The 23,155-nt window shown below is 38.2% G+C and overlaps 1 protein-coding gene across 1 annotated transcript in view; it reads left to right on the top strand.

Moving 5' to 3' along the window:
• Positions 1-23,155, top strand: part of Hk (potassium voltage-gated channel subfamily A regulatory beta subunit hyperkinetic) — a 69,517-nt gene that overhangs the window by 31,268 nt on the left and 15,094 nt on the right. The window contains exons 3-6 of the mRNA XM_071598280.1: positions 11,110-11,237; positions 14,355-14,561; positions 17,552-17,646; positions 17,933-17,989. Coding sequence (XP_071454381.1) covers positions 11,222-11,237; positions 14,355-14,561; positions 17,552-17,646; positions 17,933-17,989 — 375 coding nt within the window. The 5' untranslated portion in view covers positions 11,110-11,221. The remainder of the gene's footprint in view (positions 1-11,109; positions 11,238-14,354; positions 14,562-17,551; positions 17,647-17,932; positions 17,990-23,155) is intronic.

The following is a 23,155-nucleotide window of genomic DNA, read 5'->3' as shown; positions in this document are numbered from 1 at the left end:
ACATATGGGACGGTAGTTATTCGGGTAATTTTTGTCCTTGCCCTGTTTCGGGATTGGTATCACGAAGGACTCTCGCCAGGCATTTGGAAAACTGCCCTCGTTCCAAAGTTAGTTGAGGGTATTTAGGACCTCCCCAATCGCAGTTTCCGGAATGTTCCGGAGAAAAGCGTTGTGGATTTAGTCCGCACCTGGCGAGGTGTTATGGGAGTCTTTGATGGCGGATTTAAGCTCCCAGGGCGTGAAAGGCTCATTGTAATATTCAGATGTAGGGCCTCCACCAAAATTGAGAGGGACTCTCTCGCATCGCCTCTTCATGTTCGCAAAATCCGCGGCATAGCCCTCGTCACTGCTATTGGCCTCGTCACTGACTGGCAACTATGTTGCTTATTTTGGCAGGTGAAGTAACCACCCGGCCAGCAACAAGCAATGGCGAGATGACAAATGAGCCCTTGGACCCGGAGATTTTCTTAACTTTGTCCCATACCCGACCAAGTGGCGTGCGATGGTTGATGGTAGAGACGAATTCTATCCCGGAAGCCCTCTTGGCCTCCTTGACGGCCCTTCGAGCTCGCGCTCTCAGGCGGCAGTACGATGCCAGATTAGTTGCCGTGGGATATTTTTTAAAAATATTCAACGCTTTCTTCCTCGCCCGGATCGCCCTGTCGCATTCCCCGTTCCACCAAGGGACAGGAGCTCGATTAAGATTCCCGGACGCACGAGGGATACTTTTGGTAGCTGCCGCCAAGAGCGTTGAACTTAGTTTCTCGACGTTGTGCAGCGCGTCGAAAATTGCGTCATGTTTATATATAAACATACGCTTGAAAAGCGGCCAGTCCGCACGGTTAATACACCACTCTTCCGGAGGTTTTGAAATGTTGGGCGAAAAGTCTTCTTTAACGAGTAGAAGAGGAAAATGGTCACTCCCACGGAGATCGTTGTGGGTGGACATGCTCAGCTTTGGGGCTAGACTTCTCGAGCATAAACAAAGATCTATTGCTGAGAATTCCCTATTGAAGCTGTTAAAGCGGGTTTTTTTGCCGCTATTTAATAAAAACAGGTTAAAATCCTCAATAAAGTTCGATAAGATTCGTCCTCTCCTATTACTTTGGGTTTCTGGCCCTCGCCAGAGAGGATCATGGGCATTAATATCTCCCATCAAAATGAACGGCTGAGGAAGCTGGCGGACAAGGGCTTCAAGGTTCAGGCGAGTCACCGGTGCACCCTCTGGCAGATACACGTTACATAACGTCATCCTCTCAGGGGTGTGTACCGTGACAGCGACGGCTTGGAATGGAGAGTTCAGTTGGACTCGGGAGGTGTAAAGGGCCTCACGAGTCGCAACCGCTACTCCACCTTGGGCTCGTTGGCCACTTAGCTCATCCATTCTAAAAACAGTGAACCCCTTTAGAATACCCTTGTCTTCGGCCTTAAAATGTGTCTCTTGCAGACAAATGCAAGAGGGTTTAAAATCTTCGATTAAAATGGCCAGCTCCTCCTTGTGCCGATAAAAACCATTGCAGTTCCACTGCAATATGAAACACATTTAGAGTGTAAAATTAAAATTAATGAATAAATAAATACATAAGTTAATTAAAAAGGGAGATAACCAACTCTATTGAGGTTTCGCTTGAAGCGATGTTTCCTCTTCCACTCGCTTGCGAAGACCTCAGTATCAGAGATACTCAGGTCTTCTTCAATTACCTCCGGCTTCTTTGGCTTGGCTGGAGGCGGCGGGGAAGGTGTATTCTCACGCCCTTTTGGCGTGTTCCCCTTGGTGGTCTTTTGTGGGCTCTTCTTTGAAGGGCCCACAGGAGTAGGTGGCTCCTTGTCCACCTTACTCTTCATATCTTTCACCCTTTTGGGTTTAGGCGCTTGCGTGTCGATAGGGGACTCTTTCGGGATCTCTGTCTGCGTGGCGATGGTACACTTTACAGATGGCGTGGTCGCAACGGAAGCGAAGGACCGGGAGAAAGTTGGGGCGATTAGCGCCCTGTATTTTCTCCTCGCTTCCGCATATGGGATTTTTTCTAATGTTTTAATCTCCATGACCTTCCTTTCTTCTTTCATCTTTGGGCAATCGCGAGAGTACACTGGGTGTGTACCCTTGCAATTGACACAAAGAGGTACCGAAGAGCAATCTTTATCCTCGTCCGCGTCTTTGCCACAGCGCGGGCAGGTGGCCTTGCCCTCGCAGCGCGACGCGACATGGCCGAACCGTTGGCACTTGAAACAGCGCTCGGGATTTGGAATGAATGGCCTCACTGGTACCGATTCATAGCCCACAAACACCTTGTCGGGTAGTCTATCACGCGCAAATGTCAAGATTACGGAGTTTCTGTCAACGTTTTCTCCGTTGCGCCTCGTGGTGAGTCGACGACAATCAGTCACTCCCTGAGAGAACATTTCTCTCTTGATTTCTTCGATGTCCACGTATAGGAGGTCGTAGTGACTGATAACTCCCCGACAGGTGTTAAGAGTGCGGTGCACCTCCACCTTTATCGGAATGTCATGGAGCATTCCCATTGATAGTAGCTTTTCGCTCTGTTTATCGTTCAGGGTATCTATAAGAAGTGTACCATCCCTGAGGTTCTTCACGCTCTTTGGGTCCCCACGCACAATCTGTGACAACACTCTGCGAATTAAGAAAGGAGAAACCTTTTTCAAGGTCTCACCTTCCTTTACACACGACAGAATTAAATAACGCTTACATGTGCCAATACACTTATCTCTCCCGCCAGTGTCCGGACGGGATCTTTTGAGGGGTGGAAAAGATTTTTCCTCCATAATAATAAATGATTCGTCCCTCGGCCTCCCCACCCGCCACGGAGCCACACATTTGGGACGCCGCTCCGCCGAACCGGAGCGGTCGCCAGGGTTAATTCGAGGGATATAGCGCTTCAGGAGTGGTTTGTCTGTTTCGGGGTGGATCTTCGGTGCAAGGGCCCACCAAAACCCTTACATCTCCGACCTCCCTACGCAGACCCCTACAACCTTGGCACTCGCCACCGGAGCGAAAACGCGACGGGAGCCGATTAACCGGGAGTGGCTAGCCCCCGGCCTCCCGTTTACGCGAAATCCGGGGCCGAAGAGGAATATCGCTCTCCGGTCCATACGGGGCATCCGAAACCCTGTTGGGAACCAGAAAGATCACCCTCCTTCTCTCCCTTACGGGTCTCCAGGCACGGCAAACACCTGGGCGGATCGCAGGCCAGATGGTATGACCGCTCACAGAGAGTGGATCCACAGCACTGTCCGGACGCATCCCTTGCTGGCTTGGGGTTTGTTTTCGGAGTTTTCTCCCCGCCCTTTTAGTCGCCTCTTACGACAAGCAGGGATACTGCGGGAGTATTCTCTATCCCCCTACCCGCAGGGGGGGGGCAAATGCTTAAGTTACAGTAGTTATCACATGGCATATTCCACAAAAGGGTGTAAAATGACAAAATATTAATTAACACTCAACTAATTGTTAAGAGAACGACTATTTTTTTAATTCTATATGTTATTTCCTATCTATACATCTACTAGTTATTTTAATTAAGTTTAATGCACGGAATAAACTAATTCCTGGTGGATTGGCATAATTTTCATTATATTTTCTCTGAATTTCATGTTAAATTTTGACTAATTATCACCATGCAAATCAACATTTGAGCTAAGAGGATTAAATGAGCGTAACATCCTTGTAACAGGTGAATATAATGAAACGTTTCATTGGCAGTGCTTGATATAGAATAAATTTGTCCTTCTGCAATGAGGACATTTGACATCAAAAGTTATTGCTTCTAGTAAGGGTGAACATTTTATACATTGAATACATAAATTGTGTAAAAAAACTAGCTCAACTAGAGGATGGTGAACACAGAGCAAATGGACATTCAATGTATCCATTGTTTACAAATATGGTGGGTTCTTATAGTACATAGTTTTCACTTATGTAACCCTGCTGACCCTCCCCTGGACTACAACCTTAACGTGGCGGAAGGGCTTGTGCTGGCGGGAGTAGTAATAATTGCTCCTGGTAGGGTCACCCATGCCAGATAGGTCGAAGGTTAGGAGCCAGACAAAAGGTAGTCCACGCAGCGTCTGTTCCTCAGAGAGGCGGCTGCAATGGCGTCTGACCCCAGCGGGGCGGCCAGTAACTGATGGTGTCACCTTAAAAACACTATTGAGGAAGGCAACGGGAAACCACCTCAATTATCATTCCCAAGATTAACATGATGGACTATACAGAGATTTTGAGTCCTGGCAACTACGGGACTCGGCCCAAACGGCCGTGAGTCGTGCCCGGCAGCGGGGGAGGCAAGGCCTCCGCGGTCGTCATCCCACGAAACCCTTATAAAGGGAATAACAGCAGCAGAAGGACAGAATACGCAGGAGAAGAAGACCAAGGTAGTTAGAATAGGAACGTGGAATGTTAGGACAATGATGAGAACAGGGAAACTGGAGAATGTTAAGCGAGATATGGTAAGGGGAAAAATAGATATTTTAGGCCTATGCGAGGTGAGATGGAAGGATAGCGGGGATTACTGAAGTGATAATTATAGAATAGTATACAGCGGCAGGGACGAGAACCAACGAGGGGTTGCCATAGTATTAAATAAAGAGGTAGGAAGAAGCATAGTCAACAAAAAACAGGCAACGGATAGACTATTACTAGTAGCGATAAAAGCACAACCGACGAACTTGGTTATTATTCAGGTATACATGCCACCGAGCAACCATAAAGAAGAAGAGGTCGATAAGATATATGGTCAGTTAGAGGACATAATTGCGTGTGTTCCGGCAGGGAAACATTTGATAGAGATGGAGGATTGGAATACGACGGTAGGCGAAGGGAGAGATGGTGATGAGGTCGGGGACTAGGGTTTAGGCACAAGGAATGACCGCGGGGAGAAAGCAGTTGAGTTCTGCAGGAGACACGGCTTAGTCATCACCAACACATGGTTTAGACACCACAAAAGACGCAGGTATACATGGTAAATGCCAGGTAACTCAGAAAGGTATCAGCTAGATTATATTATGGTTATACACAGGTTTAGGAACAGTGTGATAAATTCGCACAGCTTCCTGGGAGTAGATGCGGACTCTGACCACAATTTAGTTGCAATGAAATGCAGCGTTCGTTTCAAAAAGATAAGGCAGGGGCACCGGGTTAGAAAATGAAACGTAGAAGCATTATATGTATTAAAAGGAATGAGTAGCACAGGCTGTAGAGGAAATTATGGAGGATAGTAAAGGGCTAAGTACTCTCCAAGAAAAATGGGAAAGTATCAAGAAACGGTTTTCTAAAGACACACAAGACACTATTGGAAACGTTAACGAGAAATGGACTAGGAAAATATGGATCACGGATGAGGTGATTACAAAGATGGATGAGCGGGGAAAATGGAAGAATGTAAATATAGAGTTAGGCAAAATAAAGTACAAAGAATTAAACAATAAATTTAGGTTGGCTACAAATAGGGCAAAGGAGGCGGTAGAAAACGCGGTGTGAGGATATGGAAAGTTGGCAGAGGAAGGGTGAAATTGGTGCACTGTACAGCAAAGTTAAATCTTTATCGGGAAGTAAGAAATGGACATCAATGCTAATAGTTAGAGATAAGGTGGGTAAGATAATAGTTAAATAGGAAAGATCTAAGAGAGAGGGAAGGAATATATGGAGGAACTTAATGGTAAAGAACTTAGACCAACAAAGTTAGCCATAGAGAAGGAACAGGACGCAGATAAAGATAACTTAGGTCCAGGCATACTCGACAATGAGATAGAAAGGGCATTAAGGGAGATGAAGCTAAATAAGACCATGGGGGTGGATAACATTCCTGTGGAACTACTGAATTGTTTAGGCTAATGTGGGAGGAAGGGGCTATATGGTCTGAGTCGTAGTATCTATGAGGAAGGAATCTGGCCAGAAAACTTTGTAAGATTAGATTTAGTCCCTATTCCGAAAAAGGTAAAGGCTACATCATGTGAGGAGGCTTTTTAAGATCAGATTTAGTTCCTACTAGCTGAATACCCGGCTTTGCACGGGTTAGGGAGAAACAATAATATAAATATACTACATAAATAAAAACAACGAATTATAAAGTACAATAATACACTACTTCATACAAATTTAAGAATCTTTTTTATTTAACACCTGTTTATAAACTACATTTTTTGTTTCATATCCAGGAGAAAGAATATATACATTTTTAGGCGAACCTACTCTGGAGCAAGCAACATAAAGTTGCCCGTGGCTAAAACATGGCGATCTTAGATCAACACCACAAAACTTTGAAGACTGTCCCTGTGATTTATTAATGGTAATTGAAAAATTTAGCCGGACTGGAAACTGTAATCTTTTAAAGTTGAAGGGAAGATCAGTTGGGATTAGAGGTATCCGTGGAATAAAAATTATTTCACCTTTTCCTTTTCCAGTTAAAATGACTGCCTGGATTATATTTTTCATTAATTTTGTCACACACAATCTTGTCCCATTGCAGAGTTTTGGTGGATCTAAATTTCGCAATAAAATGATTGGAGATCCTACTTTAAGTATAAGGCGATGTTGTGGCAATCCAGCTGGATCAAGTGAATTTAGGAATTCCGTTGGATAATTGACGGCTTCGTCAGCATCCACTGCGGTATCAACCGATTTATATTCAATCACGTCTCCTGGCAGCATGGCTAGTATCTCCTTGTTAATTTCATTAACATCATCGTTCTTAGGAGCAAGAATGGCTCTTTCTCGAAACCATTCTAAATTTTTATAATTTTGATTAACGTTAGGATAGACTGCTTGTATCATATCGCGGACAGTTTTCACCGATACACATAAATCTGATGACAATTTTATCATACCAGATGCTTCAATAACTAATCTATCTTCTCCAATCTCCAAAAGTTTATTTGCAAAATTTTGAGCATTCCCATCTCTTAAGAGGATTCGTATGTTTTGTTTAAGGCTAATTTCTTGGACATGATTCCATAGAACAGAATGTTTTAAACAGGCATAAATTTCATCGGCTGGAGTCGATTTTGGAATGACAGGCAGAGTTTGACGGAAGTCTCCACACAGGAGTACCAGAGCTCCTCCCATTAAACTGCAGTTTCCTCTAAGATCTTGAAGTGTTGCGTTGAGGGCCTCAAGAGATTTTTTATGAGCCATCGTACACTCATCCCATACTATCAATTTACATTCTATAAGAACTTGTGCCTGGCCGCTTGTTTTATTTACATGACATGTGGGATTTTCTTGTCGGGAAATATTAAGTGGCAACTTAAGGGCAGAGTGGGCTGTTCTTCCTCCTTCCATTAATGTCGCTGCAATACCTGAAGATGCAACGGCTAGAGCAATTTCTCCATGAACCCTGATTTCAGCGAGAACTAAATTAATTAAAAATGTTTTTCCCGTGCCACCAGCAGCATCAAGAAAAATGATACCTCCTTCTTGTTTATCTACTTGATCCATTATTGTTTCGTACGCGAATTTCTGATCTTCATTGAGAAGTGGCTTTTTATCCGCGATGTATGCTTCTAAGTCTAAAACATTGTAGCTAGTTTCACGTATATAATCTGGATAAAATACACCCTGTTGATCTTGTACAGGTGCAAAAAGACCGAGTTCCACTAAAGTCTTGTTAACCATGGTGATACAATTTTCCTCAAAAAAAATCAAAGTTTTATTAAAAATGTCGGAGTTAAACGTAATATCCAATGTAGGATTTTCACTTCGAACTTTAGCCAGTATATCCTCACTCATTGATTCTTTATATTTTTCCCATATTGTTTTTGGGTTAGATGGATTACAGGAGGTTATTATGATGGCAAACAAAATTCGGATTTGTCCTGGAAGAGAAATCAAACTGGCCTCTCGCAATGAGTCATCCCAGTGTTGATCTCCTTCTAGCAACCCTAAATTCTGGCAAGCTTCTCTGAATGTCTCACATATTTCTCCGTTTACCGTTCTTAATTCTGCAAATGAGCGAGGTCCTCTAATGTAGATGCATTCTTAAAAAATAACATTCGGCGTTGTTAGGATGGACTGTGTAGACTCGGCCCAATGCGTCACATGAATAAATATTATTCTCAGGATCAAAGTTGCCCATTTTTCTTCTACAAAAGACTTTCCTTGATGTATTCCACGTAAAATATCTCGGCAATTCTGAATACAATAGTGTTCTTGCAAAAGTATCCTGCTGGCACAGTTGGAAAAATGCTGTTTCTATGACAGCAAAAATGTAAACAAATTACATACATACAAACAAACACTCTCCTTTATATATATAGATTTGGAAAAAGATAAAGGCTACATCATATTAGGAAGAGGTGTAAGGCAGGGTTGCCCATTATCACCGTGGCTGTTCAACCTGTATGTAGAGGAAATGATTAAAGAGGCATGGGAAGAACTGGAGGTTGGAATAAAAGTGGGCAGGGAATTCCTAAAATCAGTTGGCTTTGCTGATGACCAAGCTTTAGTTTGTCAGTCAGCCAAGGGGTTGCAAGCATTGCTGAGTGAATTGGAAATTCAGTGCGACAGTTATGGGAAGAGAATCAATATTAATTAAACAAAGGCAATGCGATTTTCTAGGAAGAAAAACGCTAAGCTACACATTTAAATAGGAGGGCAAACACTGGAGCAGGCAGAACAGTTTACGTATCTCAGAAGTGTTTTGGACCAACACGGTCAAAGTAGTTGGGACGTAAGGAGAAGAATTGCACTAGGCAAAGAGGCTTTCACAAGGAGGAGGGAGGTGATGAAAGGGTTGTTGAGTAAGGATATTAAGAAAAGACTTTGATATGGAGCGTAGCTATGCACGGAAACGTGGTCACTGAAGCAGGATGATAGTAGTGAATTATTCTCGGGATTTCATCCGGGTAATCTCCTCCATCTCCATCGCGGCCGACGTTTCGATGAAATCCTTTTCAATCGTCATCAGGGCCTATGATGCCAGTCTGTAGGTGCCGGTTTATATATCCTCGGTGGCCATGTTGGGTCCCTTCTGATTGGCGGAGGCCGAGCACGTTTTTCCGCCATTTTCAGGATCGGGTTCCATGTCCTGCTTAGGCTGAAACCCTCGTCTCTGTTAAAGTTTTTCTCAGAGAGCCGTATTTCAATTGCCTCCTTGGTGAGGCGGTCCCAGTAGCCTTTGGAATGGTGGAGCATTTTATTTTAGTTTCTTCCCAGCGTATCGCGTGGTCGCAATCGATGGCATGCTCCGCCACCGCCGATTTTGATGGTTGGTAGAGTCGGAGATGACGCTTATGTTCTTTAATTCGGGTCTCGATCGTTCTTCCCGTCTCACCGATATACTCTTCGCCACACTCGCATGGTATGCTGTAGACGCCAGGAAATTTCAGTCCGGCGGGGTCTGCCGGGAGAAAGTGAAGTCCTACATAACCAGCCTCTACGGGGAGGAAATCTACCGCAGCACTCAGGAACTGGCTGCAAAACTGAGGGAGAGGGCGACACTAATTTGCAGTCTCGCCTTTCTCTTGAGATGCCGGGATGAAGGAGTAATTCCAACTTTCGCCAAGCTGAAATCCTCGGTGAAGACACCAGGCAGCGATGGAGGAGATTACCCGGCTGAAATCCCGAGAAGAGTTCACTGCCATCATCCGCCGGGAGAAAGTGAAGTCCTACATGATAGAAGTAGTTCGGAGGCTTTTGAAATGTGGGTGTGGAGAAGAATGGAGAAGGTGAAATGGACAGAGAAGAAAACAAATGAGGAAGTACTTGGTATGGTGGGCGAAGAGAGGGGTTTGTTGAGAGAAATCCTATGGAGGCAGGAAAAGTGGATGAAGGGGGTATTGACCTGCAGCGGGATGTTGAAGATTGTAATTGAGGGGAGAATGTTAGGCAAACGAGGAAAGGGAAGGAACAGGATAGGGATGTTGGATGGGATGAAGGGAGGAAGAAAGTACTCGGAGATGAAGAGGGAGCTGATGTAGAGTAGGATGATGGATTATTTTTATTTAGGAGTCCCAAAATATTTATTGAGTAGCTGTGTCGATCCAAAAACCTGACTTAACCGGTAGGATACCTAATAATAATAATAAACCTTGCTGAGTGTCATTGGAGAGGTTAAATTTCATAAATATATTAACCTGAAATATTATTCTGTGGAACACCACAGTGAAAATATCCCTGGTTATTCCTGCACCTCAGCTCAACTCAACCTGGTTAAAACTGCAACTCAGGTTTAAGGTCTTGTTACCAGTGTCATATTTAATACTTTTGATGAGAAGTCCAAACTTTTCTTGACATTATGCAACTTAACTAAGGCTTTTGATTGTATTTAACAACCTGTTCTTTTAGATAAACTAAAATATTATGGAAAACTGTAGCAGAACTTGCCTTAATTTAAATCTGCCTATCAGGATGTTCAGGATGTTTATCATGTGTGGTAAAAGAGAATTTGGGCTATCTCCCATGCTCCCCATTCAATATGGTTTCTCTTAGGGCTCAGTTTTTGGTCCAATTTAATTTTTGCTAATGACCCCTTTTCTAATATTGCAACCACTTCCATCCTATATGAGATGATGCAACCTTATCTACATGAATCAACAGATATGATTCATACCATCTTAATTTTTGCCACTGAGTGTTTTAAGGTAATTGGTTTCAAACTAAATTTAGAGAAAATAAGAACTCTAATATGGAACCCAAAAATATACCTAAAGAAGATAACTTGGTAAAATTATTAGGATTCCATCTTGGCTCTAAGCTGAGCTGGAGTTCACATATCAGTGCTATGAGCAGAAGATTGTCCAATGCATTATATATACCTAGAAAACTTAGTACGTTAATCCCTGCTGAGCACCTAAGGTCAAGATATAATTTTCTGCTGTGATGCATGCCTGAAGTGCTGCTTTGTGTATATGTCTGTTGTGCTGATATGTGTAATATCTAAGTCTATTGTATGCCAACTTCATGACCAATAAATTATTATAATTACATCAATGATTACAAAGAAATAGCACTTTGAAATATATATTTTCACCTTCTCCAACGATCCAAAACAGATTATCAAGCATTACAATTTTCTGGAAAAAATGATAATTATTTCATAAAAGCTATTCAGGGCTATAATTGTACTGTTCAAGCATTTCCAATTTCTCTGGTTCCAGGTCAGAGGAGAGAGGACTGTCCAGAAAACATGTGATTGAATCAGTGAGAGCATCATTAGCACGCTTGCAACTTGGATACATAGATGTTGTCATTGTCCACAGAGCAGACCCCATGTGTCCAATGGAGGGTGAGTTATCATGCATTTAAATTTTCAATATTTTGGTTATAAAATCTACAGGGGAATTATTAGTGTTCATTGGAAATGTAGAACATGAATGAGGTGACTCATAAATTAATATGATATGATTGATGGCATGAGTAATTGTGAACAAAGTAGCATGGTAGAAAAGTTTAGAACACCAAAATATGAAATGCTGCTAAATGAGATGGCGATGAAGTGAGTTGATCATATAGTCAATGGAAAAAAACTTGCTTTCTTGGAGGATATGTATATATTTAGCAGTGTTGCTTCCAAGGAAATTTGTTGAGCAAAACTTGTGAAAAAGTTTTAGCATTTTTTCATTAAATATTTTCTTTTGGTATAAGACAAGAAAGACGGAGAGGAAATATGGATGTTTTAACACTGTGTGAGGCAAGATGAATGGACAGTGGTGATTACTTTTACTGGATTGACAGTCATAGAGGAGTGGGTGTGGTCATACACAGAGAAAGGTACAAAATACAGATAAATTTTGACAATGTGAATGTGCTTAAATAAAGAGGGTATACATTAAAGTGTGTTTAAAAAACACAATACATTATAACTGTTTGTCATTTAAAAAGTCATTCAATCAATAACAATACTTAATTAGAAGATGTTTCCTGAGTTTCACTTTGAAACTAAATACATTTATCACTTGTTTTAATTGAGTGTGGTAATTTTTTATGAATTCTTGCCCCCACTTCCATTGGGTTTTTGAATGAAATTGCTGATTTATGGTAACTTGTGTGGATGTTGTGATGATTTTTAGTTGAATAGAAGTGAATATCACTACTTATGTGAAAGAGATTGATATTATTTTTGATGAAAACAGGGACATGGATGGAATGGTAAGAACATATAAAATTATTTGAATAAGGGCCTCTGTGGTGTCATATAAGCAGCACTAAGTATCTTATAACGTTTTTTAACAAAATTCTGTGCGACATGCTCACAAATGATTACCAGAATACTATATGTGGGGGTGCTGGAAATTATTTTAGCGCAGGCGTTGCTAGGAAATACTAATAAAGCACATATAAAGCGTTTGAATGAACAGCAGATTTATTCTGAGTGCTGTGGATAAAAGACCAAGGTCAACGCGGTAAGATATATGCCATGGGCGTAACGTGCACAAGAGGGATGAACGCTCGGCGAGGGTTGAGGCGTGACTGGTTCCGCGTGGGTCAAAATGCCTCCTCGTGGGTCGTGCCTAGGGTGACACCTCGTGGCACATCCCTGAATCGCACAAACAAATGAACCGCTATGTCAACAAATGAACTGCCACACTATACTACATAATTCCCTGGAGAACACATTAGAATATTACAAGAGTTTGAATGCCTCTAGGGACACACTGTCATGCAGGAACCAAATAGTGTGTAATTTAAAAAACATATTATTAACATGAATATATCACTCACCAGTCTGTTGAACCATTAATGCATTAATTAAAATCTCAATATTGTGCCTAGAATAAACCTTTTTGGAAATAAACCTGCCTGTTTATCAACCTGAAGTTAATTCAGGCTACCCAAGGCTAATGAAGTTGCCAGAATATAATGGTTGGGCACAGCTCAAACACATTTGATAGGATTGTAATTAACAATTACATTGTCAATTTGCGTTATGGATGTACTTGTCATTCTAGTAGGCTCTAAAATTAGCATTTTCAAGCCCTAAAGGCAAAAGTATTGCAAAGCTCTGATTTTTGGAAAGAGTTCAAAAGAAAAGTCTTACGTTAGAATATAGGTTCTCTCTGGAAGATACAATAATTTCAATACTTGATCCAGATTTTCTGTAAACAATTTTATATCACTAGAGAGAGAGCGATACACCCCCAAGCAAAACAAATTTGTAATGAATGCATTTCCAGTTACAAAACATAATTCATCAGTATAGGGTGCCTTAATCTCATATGCATCCAAAGCCAAATTTTCATTTGGGAAAATAGCAACACCACCATTTTTAAACTTAGTTTGCAACAAAAAAAAGATACACAGTAAAATTCACAAATATTAATGGAACTTTTTTCTTCCTGACTCATCCAATGATCAGATAGGCATAGAAAAAGTGCAGTCCAAACCTTGCAGATATACTTTAAGTTTGCTTACTTTATTTTTGAGTCATTGAAAAAATCAAGAGCATATCATGATTGAAGTGACTTTTGTTGACTCTGTCTTTGTGCAGGGTGAAGCTGCAGAAAAAATATAATTATTCACCAACATGTTTTTTGGCCATAAAGAAGGGTCTAAAATGATGACCTTTAAATCCTTATCAATGCTAATCTTAAAAGATGCATACAGTTCTTTTGTCACTTTCCACACTTTTCCACTTTTTTCACACAATTGTTCCACTTCTGCCATGTTAACTTTATTGCATAATTTATTGTTATTCAACTTTTCTTTAACATAATTTTTTATATCTTTGGCAGTAGTGTTGATGCAAAAATTCCATGCATGCACGTGTATATTCCGTGAGACCCCTCGGACTGACAAATCATTGCTTGCTGCTCAAACAATCAGAGGACTTCTTCTTCTCCAACTGTTTTGAACTATATTGAAGTTATCACTTTCAGTGGCATTAATCTCTTCAGCTGACCGTGTATCTGCATCGCAGCCCTTCACTACATCAGCAAATTGTTTTTTCCACTGACTGAGTGGCACTCAAGCTTACTTTGGACTTCTTAGCCCAAAGTGAACTTGCCTTAGTTTTGGCAAATTTGATAATTTTCCAGGATCCTCTTCAATTCATTCATTTTTTCTTCATGGTGGATGTTGTTGAAGGCTCCTCACAGTTTTCCTTTGTGCAATAAGCACACACCATCTCTCCACATACCCCCAACCTCCCATAAAACAAGTAGGAGACCAGTATTTGCACCTCCAGCCCTGACGTACCCCTCAGCTCCCTCAGCACCTCTCGATGCATGACCCAGTGGCTGACCCGTCCCCCCTCATGCCACTATATATTGCTGGACAAAGTAGAGGCAGTGCACCACTATGAAACATAGGCCACCATGAAAAATTAAGACAATTGTTAAGTGGAGTTGCAGAGTGTTATTGCTTTCTTTTATGTTCTAAACTCATTTTTTTTCTGATGTGACAGAAGTTGTTCGGGCAATGAACCATGTCATCAGTCAGGGTTGGGCAATGTACTGGGGCACCGCCAGGTGGACACCAGTTGAGGTGATGGAAGCATACACCAACTGTCGACAGTTCAACTGTGTGACGCCCATCTGTGAGCAGGCTGAGTACCACATGTTCTGCCGTGAAAAGACTGAACTCTACATGCCAGAGCTCTACAATAAAATTGGCAAGTGATCAGCTATCATCACATATTCATTTTATCAAAGAATCCTGGTAGTCATACTTTTCATCTGTCATTTTTTAGGTGCAACAGCATATACTTATCAAAACCCAAATGATTGAAAGAATTCTGATAGCATATTAAATTAGAATTTAACACTTTTTACTGTAATTTTCATGAAACTTTTCTGTATCTTTTATAATGAAGTTTTAGAAAACTAAAATTTAACTTTAATAGTTTGATAAATGAAACAGTTTCTGGTATCACTTGGTGGAAATTCTTCATATTGAAATTAAATTTAAAATACTTTGCCTTTCCACATAAACCACTTTTATTACAACCTAGGTTTCGTTATGGTTTTACATCATCAGGTAAAAATACAAGTCAAACACAGCATATATAGTTCCACTCCATCCAGAACTATATATACTGTGTTTGACTTGTATTTTTACCTGATGATGTAAAACCATAACGAAACCTAGGTCGTAATAAAAGTGGTTTATGTGGAAAGGCGAAGTATTTTAAATTTAATTTCAATTTAATAGTTTGATTTTAAGGTTTCTACAGAATGCTATGATGTTTTGAAAAGTGCGGTCTTGAGCTCCTCTTAATTTTTCATAAAAAGCATACCAGTGGCTAAAGAGCAATTAGTCATTGCTGACTTAATCAGAATCATCCTTTCTGCACATACATGTTTATTCAACCATGTAAATGTTTTTGTGGCTACTTACTAAATAGCTCTCAGTGAACAGAATTCCAATTTGAAGTAACCTCTAGCAATATTCATAATCCCTCAGTCAAGTTTAATTTAAGGCTTATACCTAATAACCCAGACATGCAGTGTGATTGCCAAGATGTTGAAGATGTTAGCTTGAGTAGTATTGATTGGACGGCTCAGAGTTTGGTGTTAAGTGGTACCTTTGACAAACCTTGCTATTACATTGAACCTGTGTGATTTTTCTGGCTGATGGATCTTTCAGGGAAATTTAGGGAAAGAAAATCAACCCACCTTATTGCCCTGAATTGTTAAATTTGACTATTTAAATTGAATTGTTGAATTTGACTTAGGATATTGTGGTAGACATACACATATTGAAGAATATTGCACTCACTCCCATGACCCGTTCACTTGGAGAACTAAAGTATTTAGTGATGGACTGGTTCTTCTGTTTTTTGGAGACAATGTTATTTTGGTTCTTATTGTTAGTTCTGATTATTCCAGTTAATCTTTAAGTTTGCAGCTGTAACAGTAGCAATAATTAACTAATTCTGAATTGCTTTGTTAGAAAAACTTAGTTATGTTTGGCATAACTTTGTGGAACTTCTTAATTATGTAGTATTTAAGTAACTTGATATTTCTGCATATATATTTCTATCTCATCTTAGGTTTCACTGCATTATCAGATAAGCATTAGGACAAGATACATCTGTTAATATTTTATCCTGTAGCTTAAACACTGCAAGAGTGAATAATGGAACATAGAACTCTGATTATTTATAAAAACAGCCGTATAACAAACCATTCACACTTCCTTCAGACACCATATTTAGCAAATACCATGTAGTGTTTTACTCATTACTTCACTGATTAAAAACCATTCCAATATCATATGTGAATGAAAAAAATGGGAAACACTCAAATAGCCATCAGCAATGGTCATTTGAATAACCTGATAGGAAGATTTTACAAAAATCAAATTTATACAGAAAATACTTGACAAATTTATGGCAGTGTTAAGGAAGCAGTATAAAATTGCCATCAACTAACATGTTAACCATAGTTTAAACATAAGATAAGGTCTCAAGAACATAATGTCAAACCACCATAACATTCTGAGGACTCCTTGGAATAAAATGACAAATTCATGAATCCAAGGTTGCATTTCATTTATGGTCAAATGTAAAAGTTTCATAGGTCATACAAAGGGCTAAGTTGAAAAAATGGGTGATGCAGGATGTTCAAATGAGTGTGGAGATCTGGAAGCATGCATTGGGTTAATTTAGGGAAAGAGTGAATGATCATGAAGACATTTTGAAAGGGCATTTCCCACATCACTTTTCATCTAATATCTTTTCAAATAAAAGGGCTCTTATAATTTTCTTCCAAAAATTCTTCACCATGAAGATAGGGAGCTCGGGCTTGAAGTCTTGGACCAATGTGAAATTAAAGAGCATTTCTGAAAAATTGATATGCATAATTATAATCGTTTTTTACAGCTTCCACCCCCCCATCCCAGGGTAATGTAAACCGCGGGCCCCAGTATAGTGGGACATGTCCCTTGAAGGATATGGGACCCCTCACTTCAAACCAAGCAGGCACAGGAATTCCCAAACCCTTCCTTCTATTCTTCTCCCTTCACCACTCACTGGTGAATGGCATCCTCCCCCTCCCTACTACACCATGGCACCATATATGCCTGGCCCCTCCAGTATTTTTTCACTTGATGTCATGCTATAACCCAACCAAAAGCTTGGGTGAAATAATAGGCGTGTTTCATATAGAAGTACAAGTACTTAGTTACTGTGTTTTATTATGTCTTCAAAAGTTATATACCATGGTTTGTGGGAAATTCTCACTTTTATAAATTAAGGTATCATTGGTAATATTTGGCTGATTTGTGCCTTTAAGGCTAGAATTCAAATTTCAACCTAACAGAAATGAGGTAGCTTGGAGGATTTTTTGCTAATCATTTTCCAATATTGTGGATCAATTTACAACACACTGCTAAAGAAATGATGTGAACAACCTAATCCATTCAGAATTAGCTTTCCATTTATATAAATCATTAATGTTTTCAATGGCGATCAATGCAAGGGCAAGTTATGAGCAAAATTATTTTTTTCCCTCTTAATTTTGCCTATTAAATGTGGCATCAGCTTGCTTTGGCTATTTTTCAGATCACATTCATTTGCCCCTTTTAAGTCTCACTCATTGACTAACCATTTATGTGTTAAAGTGCTTTATAAATAATGACATTTTAATGTTTAATTTTCAGGAGTGGGTCTAATGGCTTGGTCCCCTCTCACAATGGGCCTGGTGTCTGGAAAACTGGAAGATGGGATGTCATTGTTCGCACGAGCATCATTTAAGGTGACTTGAAGGAACTTCTGGGCGTGAATTCATTGCAGTGATTTTTTGTTGTCTTTGTATTCAATTTAGAGCGCTAATTTGCAGCCATATATATCTATTTGATAACAGAGTCAATTGTGCAAATATAGCATGTTTTGTAATAGGCTTAGCACTGCAGCATAGTATATGTAATTTCACCCAGAAAAACATTTGTGATTTCAAAGTTATATAAAATGCATGCCCTTTTGATAATAGTTTAGCTAGAATATTTGTGTGTTATTTCAACTACAAACTGTCTCTGTTGCAGAACAAATACTCAACTTTTAGTTGGACAGAAGATGAAACACAGGCTCCCAACAAAGAGGTAATAAGCATTCCAATTATGAACTAGTCAATTTTATTTCTTCTCTTTTCATTTAATTAAGAATTTTTCATCCTAAATCTAATTATACTATTGGATGGGAACTTAATCAAACTTAATGAACAAGTAAATCAGAGCATTGTTAGATATAATAATGCATCAGTAATAGAATAAAGAAGTAATTCAGAGTATCTTGTGTAAAAACTGATACATTTTCTTATCTTCTGTTATTGTTATGTAATTTTTGCCAATGCTCATGATTCATTCCAGCACAATTGTTTGATTTATGGAAGTCTACTCTTCATGACAATTCATTTTAGGGAATGGGACAAATACTCAGTTTAATTGATGAACTTTATTTAACTTCATATCATTATTAGCATTAAAGTTTGTTTATCAGTTATAGTTGAGAGTAAAATATAGTTGAGGACCCTGAAAAAAGAATGAAGTTTTGACATTTGTACCAAAATTACAGCTAAATATTAAATAGTAATTTCCTTAAATCACAAGTGGTGATAATTCTTGCAGCAGAAACTGTGGTCAATGTGAAAAGGGTTAATGTAAAGGAGAAAAATCTCTACCCTCCCTGCCACATACCCAAAATACCCTGTTCTAAATATAAGGCATTATATATATATATATGTATATATATATATATATATATATATATATATATATATATATATATATATATATATATATATATATATATATATATATATATATATATATATATTCCATTCATCATCCTAAAATCGCCACCAATCCTGCATCTGCTGTGGTAGGTAAAATAATTTTGTGCTGGTACCTCAGGATATTAGATTGTAGGCCCCTTCAAAATCTGGAAATAGATTTTCGATTGGCTTAAGCACTGCCATAGTTCCATACCCCCCCAAAGGCTACACTAAACTCTGTATCACCAATCCTAGCAATAAACCATTCATATTTTATGCTACGTACTTTCTACTCCTTTCTTAGCTCTGTTAAATTATTATCATTATTCTCCTTTCTTTCTTTCATCTTGTTCACTCAACACTCTTTCATGTAAGTCAGGACAAGGCAATACAATATTTTATTTCAAGTGAATATGCTCTACGTCCATTTCTCCAGCCTTCTTTTGATTTCTTCATTCAGCCTTCTCACATCTATCACTATTACTATTACATCTCCATTGTTCCTACCCTTGGTGTTGTTTTCCCATTCTCCGCTTCCAAATATTGAAATCCTATTTAGACTTAACCTCTTTCCTTTTCAATCAAGGTTCAAAGCCTTACAAAAATGAATGCTCCACATCAAGGGGATATGACCAAGAAATTTCTCAGTTATGTAATTTCAAGTTGAATTCAATGCTATTAGCCCCTGCTCATGCTATAGAAAATTACAAAAGTGTAAGGTTTTCAGCTTTAATGTTGTCAAATTGTATGGGGAATAAGTATTAGTTCTTTGAAAACTTGGCTCTTACTATGTTGTTCCTTCCCCAAGGTTTATTTAGAAGAGATTCTCCATATGCCATTCATGTTGAATCCTTTGCCAACCCATTAAGTGACAGCTATGGTGTCAGAATCATGGTGCATTCATTTTACCTGACCACTATCTTTAATTTTTGTTGGTTGCATCCATAGCCACCATCTCTAGGGGTTAGGTGAAACAAGGGATTTATAGCATCACATTGGATTTATAGTATAGAAAGCCTATGCACTATAAATCTTACCCTATTTAAGTCATTAATGGTTTCTGGCGTAACTTTATGGAACCGATTCATTATAAATAAATGAAAGGACTAACTTTGTAGTTCCACACAAAAATTTCGTTGTGCTGGTAGTTCCACACGAAAATTTCGTGTGGAACTACAAAGTTAGTCCTTTCATCTATTTAAGTCATTAAATAAATAAAATCCCTCTCAAGTTTATAGCCTATGTTTTCATTCATTTCTCAATCTGGCAAAAATTTTTACTTTGAGGGAACATCCATCAATATAGTGTTGTTTGTATCATAAATTCACTTCAAACTACTATTGCTACTTCATTTAGCATTTCCTCATTCATCAACTAGTTAGTAAATGTTTCTTAGATGTGTATCATAATGAATGTCATTTAAAATTTAGTTAGAATAGTTAAGTATGTCTGTAAGTTCTTAAATATTCTTGTGGAAAAAATGCATACACATGCTTTAAATGTATTTTACTAAAATATAAACTATAGACTGAAATAACTTTATCAGACAATTATGTGATATATATACGACTTTTAATAGTCTAATAAAGTTGAGGCTATGAGTTATGGAATCATAAAATCTAAATTATACAATGGGAAATATCCCTGAAAAAATATACAATCATATATTTCAATTGGAAATACAGTGGAACCTCACTAAATGAGCATGTTGTATAGTAATTATTTTTAATGACAAACAAAAATACCGGTTCCGAAAATGACTCACACAACTACTTTTTGCATAATAAGTGATGAGGAGAAGGAGATTCCTGGAATGATTGTGTGCCTACTACTATTCTTTGTCTCTATCACTTGTTCCACTAGCGTCTTAGCATCACAAGTGATAACATATCTTTCCAAACTTATTTTCAAACAAATCATTAGTGTTTATTTTGTACAAAGTTTAATAATATTTTGTGCATAGTTTTAAAACTAACTCCAAAGAAAAATTCATTAGAAGAAAGCCATAGGGGATAAAAATAACAGTAGAAATCAGTGTTTTAATTGAAAAGTGGGAACAAGGTATGAGCATGTCTGATCTAGCATGTACATGCAATTAGTCGATATCAACAATTTGCATATTTTCAAGAAAGGCTGTTTCTCAAATGGATGAATGAAAAGCAATTGCAATACATTGCTATTGCATGTATACAGCCTATTATCATAGGAAATCCAGAGGCATTCTGTGCAGTTCAGTTCTTTGCTGTCTATGCAGCATTATCCAAAAGATTGAGTGAGGCAGTGCTGGATTCATCTCATCATTCACATTCTTTTTTCTTTTTATTAGCAGCATATTGATAGGGTTCATTGCTATTTTACTAAAAATTAGGTTATAGGCAGTTGAAAACATGGCCAGAATAGAAAAAGGTCCTGTGCAGTTTGCATACAGTCTGAGAAAAGTGTACACAACATTGGTTTGGTTCACCATATGTGCTGAATGAATGGCCCAAAGATAATGAGAAAAGCCCTGATATCTGCATTGTGACTATTCATATTCAGAGACTGACAACTAGTTATTCCATTTGCTAGTTTTCCTTAAAGATTTATTACTTTTCAACATTTATTTTTGTAATTTCTTCATGTATTGTACCTGGTGCTAAACAACAGCAGTTTTATTATAAAATGTTGAAAAAATGATATCACTATTGTGTCTGAAATACAAACTAATAATGCCAAAGAAATGAACACTTTAAAACTTATCAATACATACATTTGCAAATTTATGTTAAAAAATAATATGTGTTAAATGATTCAACTTATACACAATTAAAGAAACCATATATTGATATCATAAACAATAACCTCATTAAATTATTTTTCCTAAGACAATACATTTTACTCGAATACCCCATATATCTTGCTAGTACCGCTGGCTGACATGAACACTAATCATATTAATTATGATGAGTCTGGTCTTATGTGAGAGAAGATGCTGAAGTAAAACTATTTTTGTACACGTAACAGTGGAAAAGAAAGCATTGCCCAGCCACAAGCCAATGAAAGGCCTGCTATCTTGCACAAATGGGAGTGGTGATTTGAAAACTAAACCCCTGATTGTTTATCATTCAGAAACTCAACCAGCCTCCTAGAAGTGTGAAGTCCCAAACAGCAGGCTTAATGTGTTATGGATGTCATGGGAAACTGTTGCATCATACCATGTGTACAAGGCATCACCCTAATAAGGCAGTGACTATGTGCACCAGAAACTTATTTGATGATAACTTTGAGTCGCATATGTACAATATTTTGAAATGTTGGCAAAAACAATGTCTGTAGACAACTTTCTAGGAAAGAGGAATTAGGTACTTATCATAAATAATATACCTCTTATTTAAATTCTTTTCTGTTTTTTCAAAAGAGTTATCATTCCCGGTTGCTTCATTCAACAATAGAAGCAAAAATGAACACAACCACTTTATCCTAGACAATGTGTAAATAATTTTCTTCAAAAAACAAATATAAAATTTTTTTGGCTTGGAATGCATTATCATATTATACAATACTTTATATGCAAAAACGCATATAACTAAATTAGTGTTTTGCTTTATGAGAAACGTCACAGAAAGAATAATGCTAGTCATACGAGTCACTGTTTTCATAACGTGTTGGCTAGTGTGAAAATCACTACTGTTAATGTTGAAACATTTTTTATGCAAATATGTTATTTTGAATGTAAGGGTATCATATATATTTTGCTTGCATAAACAACTTCTTGGTGTTTTACCTTAAAATGCTTAAGACAAATGGGAATTCATTTGTGGGTTCTATTCCTCTGGACTTTTTGTCATGCTAAACCATTCAAGAAATGTCAGTTCCAGGCCTCTAATCTATCAATGAAATATGAATGTCATCATATACTGTCCTTACTAATGGTTTATTACTCTAGCTGTGTTTTACCTAATCTTCCATGAATAGTCTAAAAGATGTAAGGCTATGAGAATGAAATCATAAAATCAAAACAATACCATTGGAAATATCTTCGAAAAAAATATATTAAAATGTTTCCCTCGAAAGTAGTATTAATGTGGTAGCTTTTAGTTTGAACATCACTACTGTTGCTAAATATTAAAACATTTTTTAATAAATATGTGGGTATTTGTGAATATTGATACCAAAATATTGGTTCAATAGTTTTGACTTTTCATAGTAAAAATTAGTTTTTTGAGACTACAGATATAGGGTAGGCTACTATGCCATACTGATATAAATTAAAAGTGATTTTGGTTTAAGATTATTCTGTAGCTAATAAATGGACAAATATACTTTGATGCATAGTTAATGGACAACTAAATTGTGTAGTGAGCACATTTGCTGGAGCAGTAGCGCACTTTATTATGACATTGCCTCTCTGGTTATATTTTGTAAGGTCTTATTTCTATAGATCTCATTAAGATTCCAAATTATTTTGCTCTACTCTACATGCTACTATGACAAGGAGAAAACCACTTAGTAGCAT

This window comes from Hetaerina americana, unplaced genomic scaffold (genome assembly GCF_022747635.1).
Source record: "Hetaerina americana unplaced genomic scaffold, ioHetAmer1.1.p SCAF_93, whole genome shotgun sequence".
Taxonomy (NCBI): domain Eukaryota; kingdom Metazoa; phylum Arthropoda; class Insecta; order Odonata; family Calopterygidae; genus Hetaerina; species Hetaerina americana.
The sequence above is the reverse complement of the archived record's forward strand: the minus strand, read 5'-3'. Positions and strand labels throughout refer to the sequence as shown.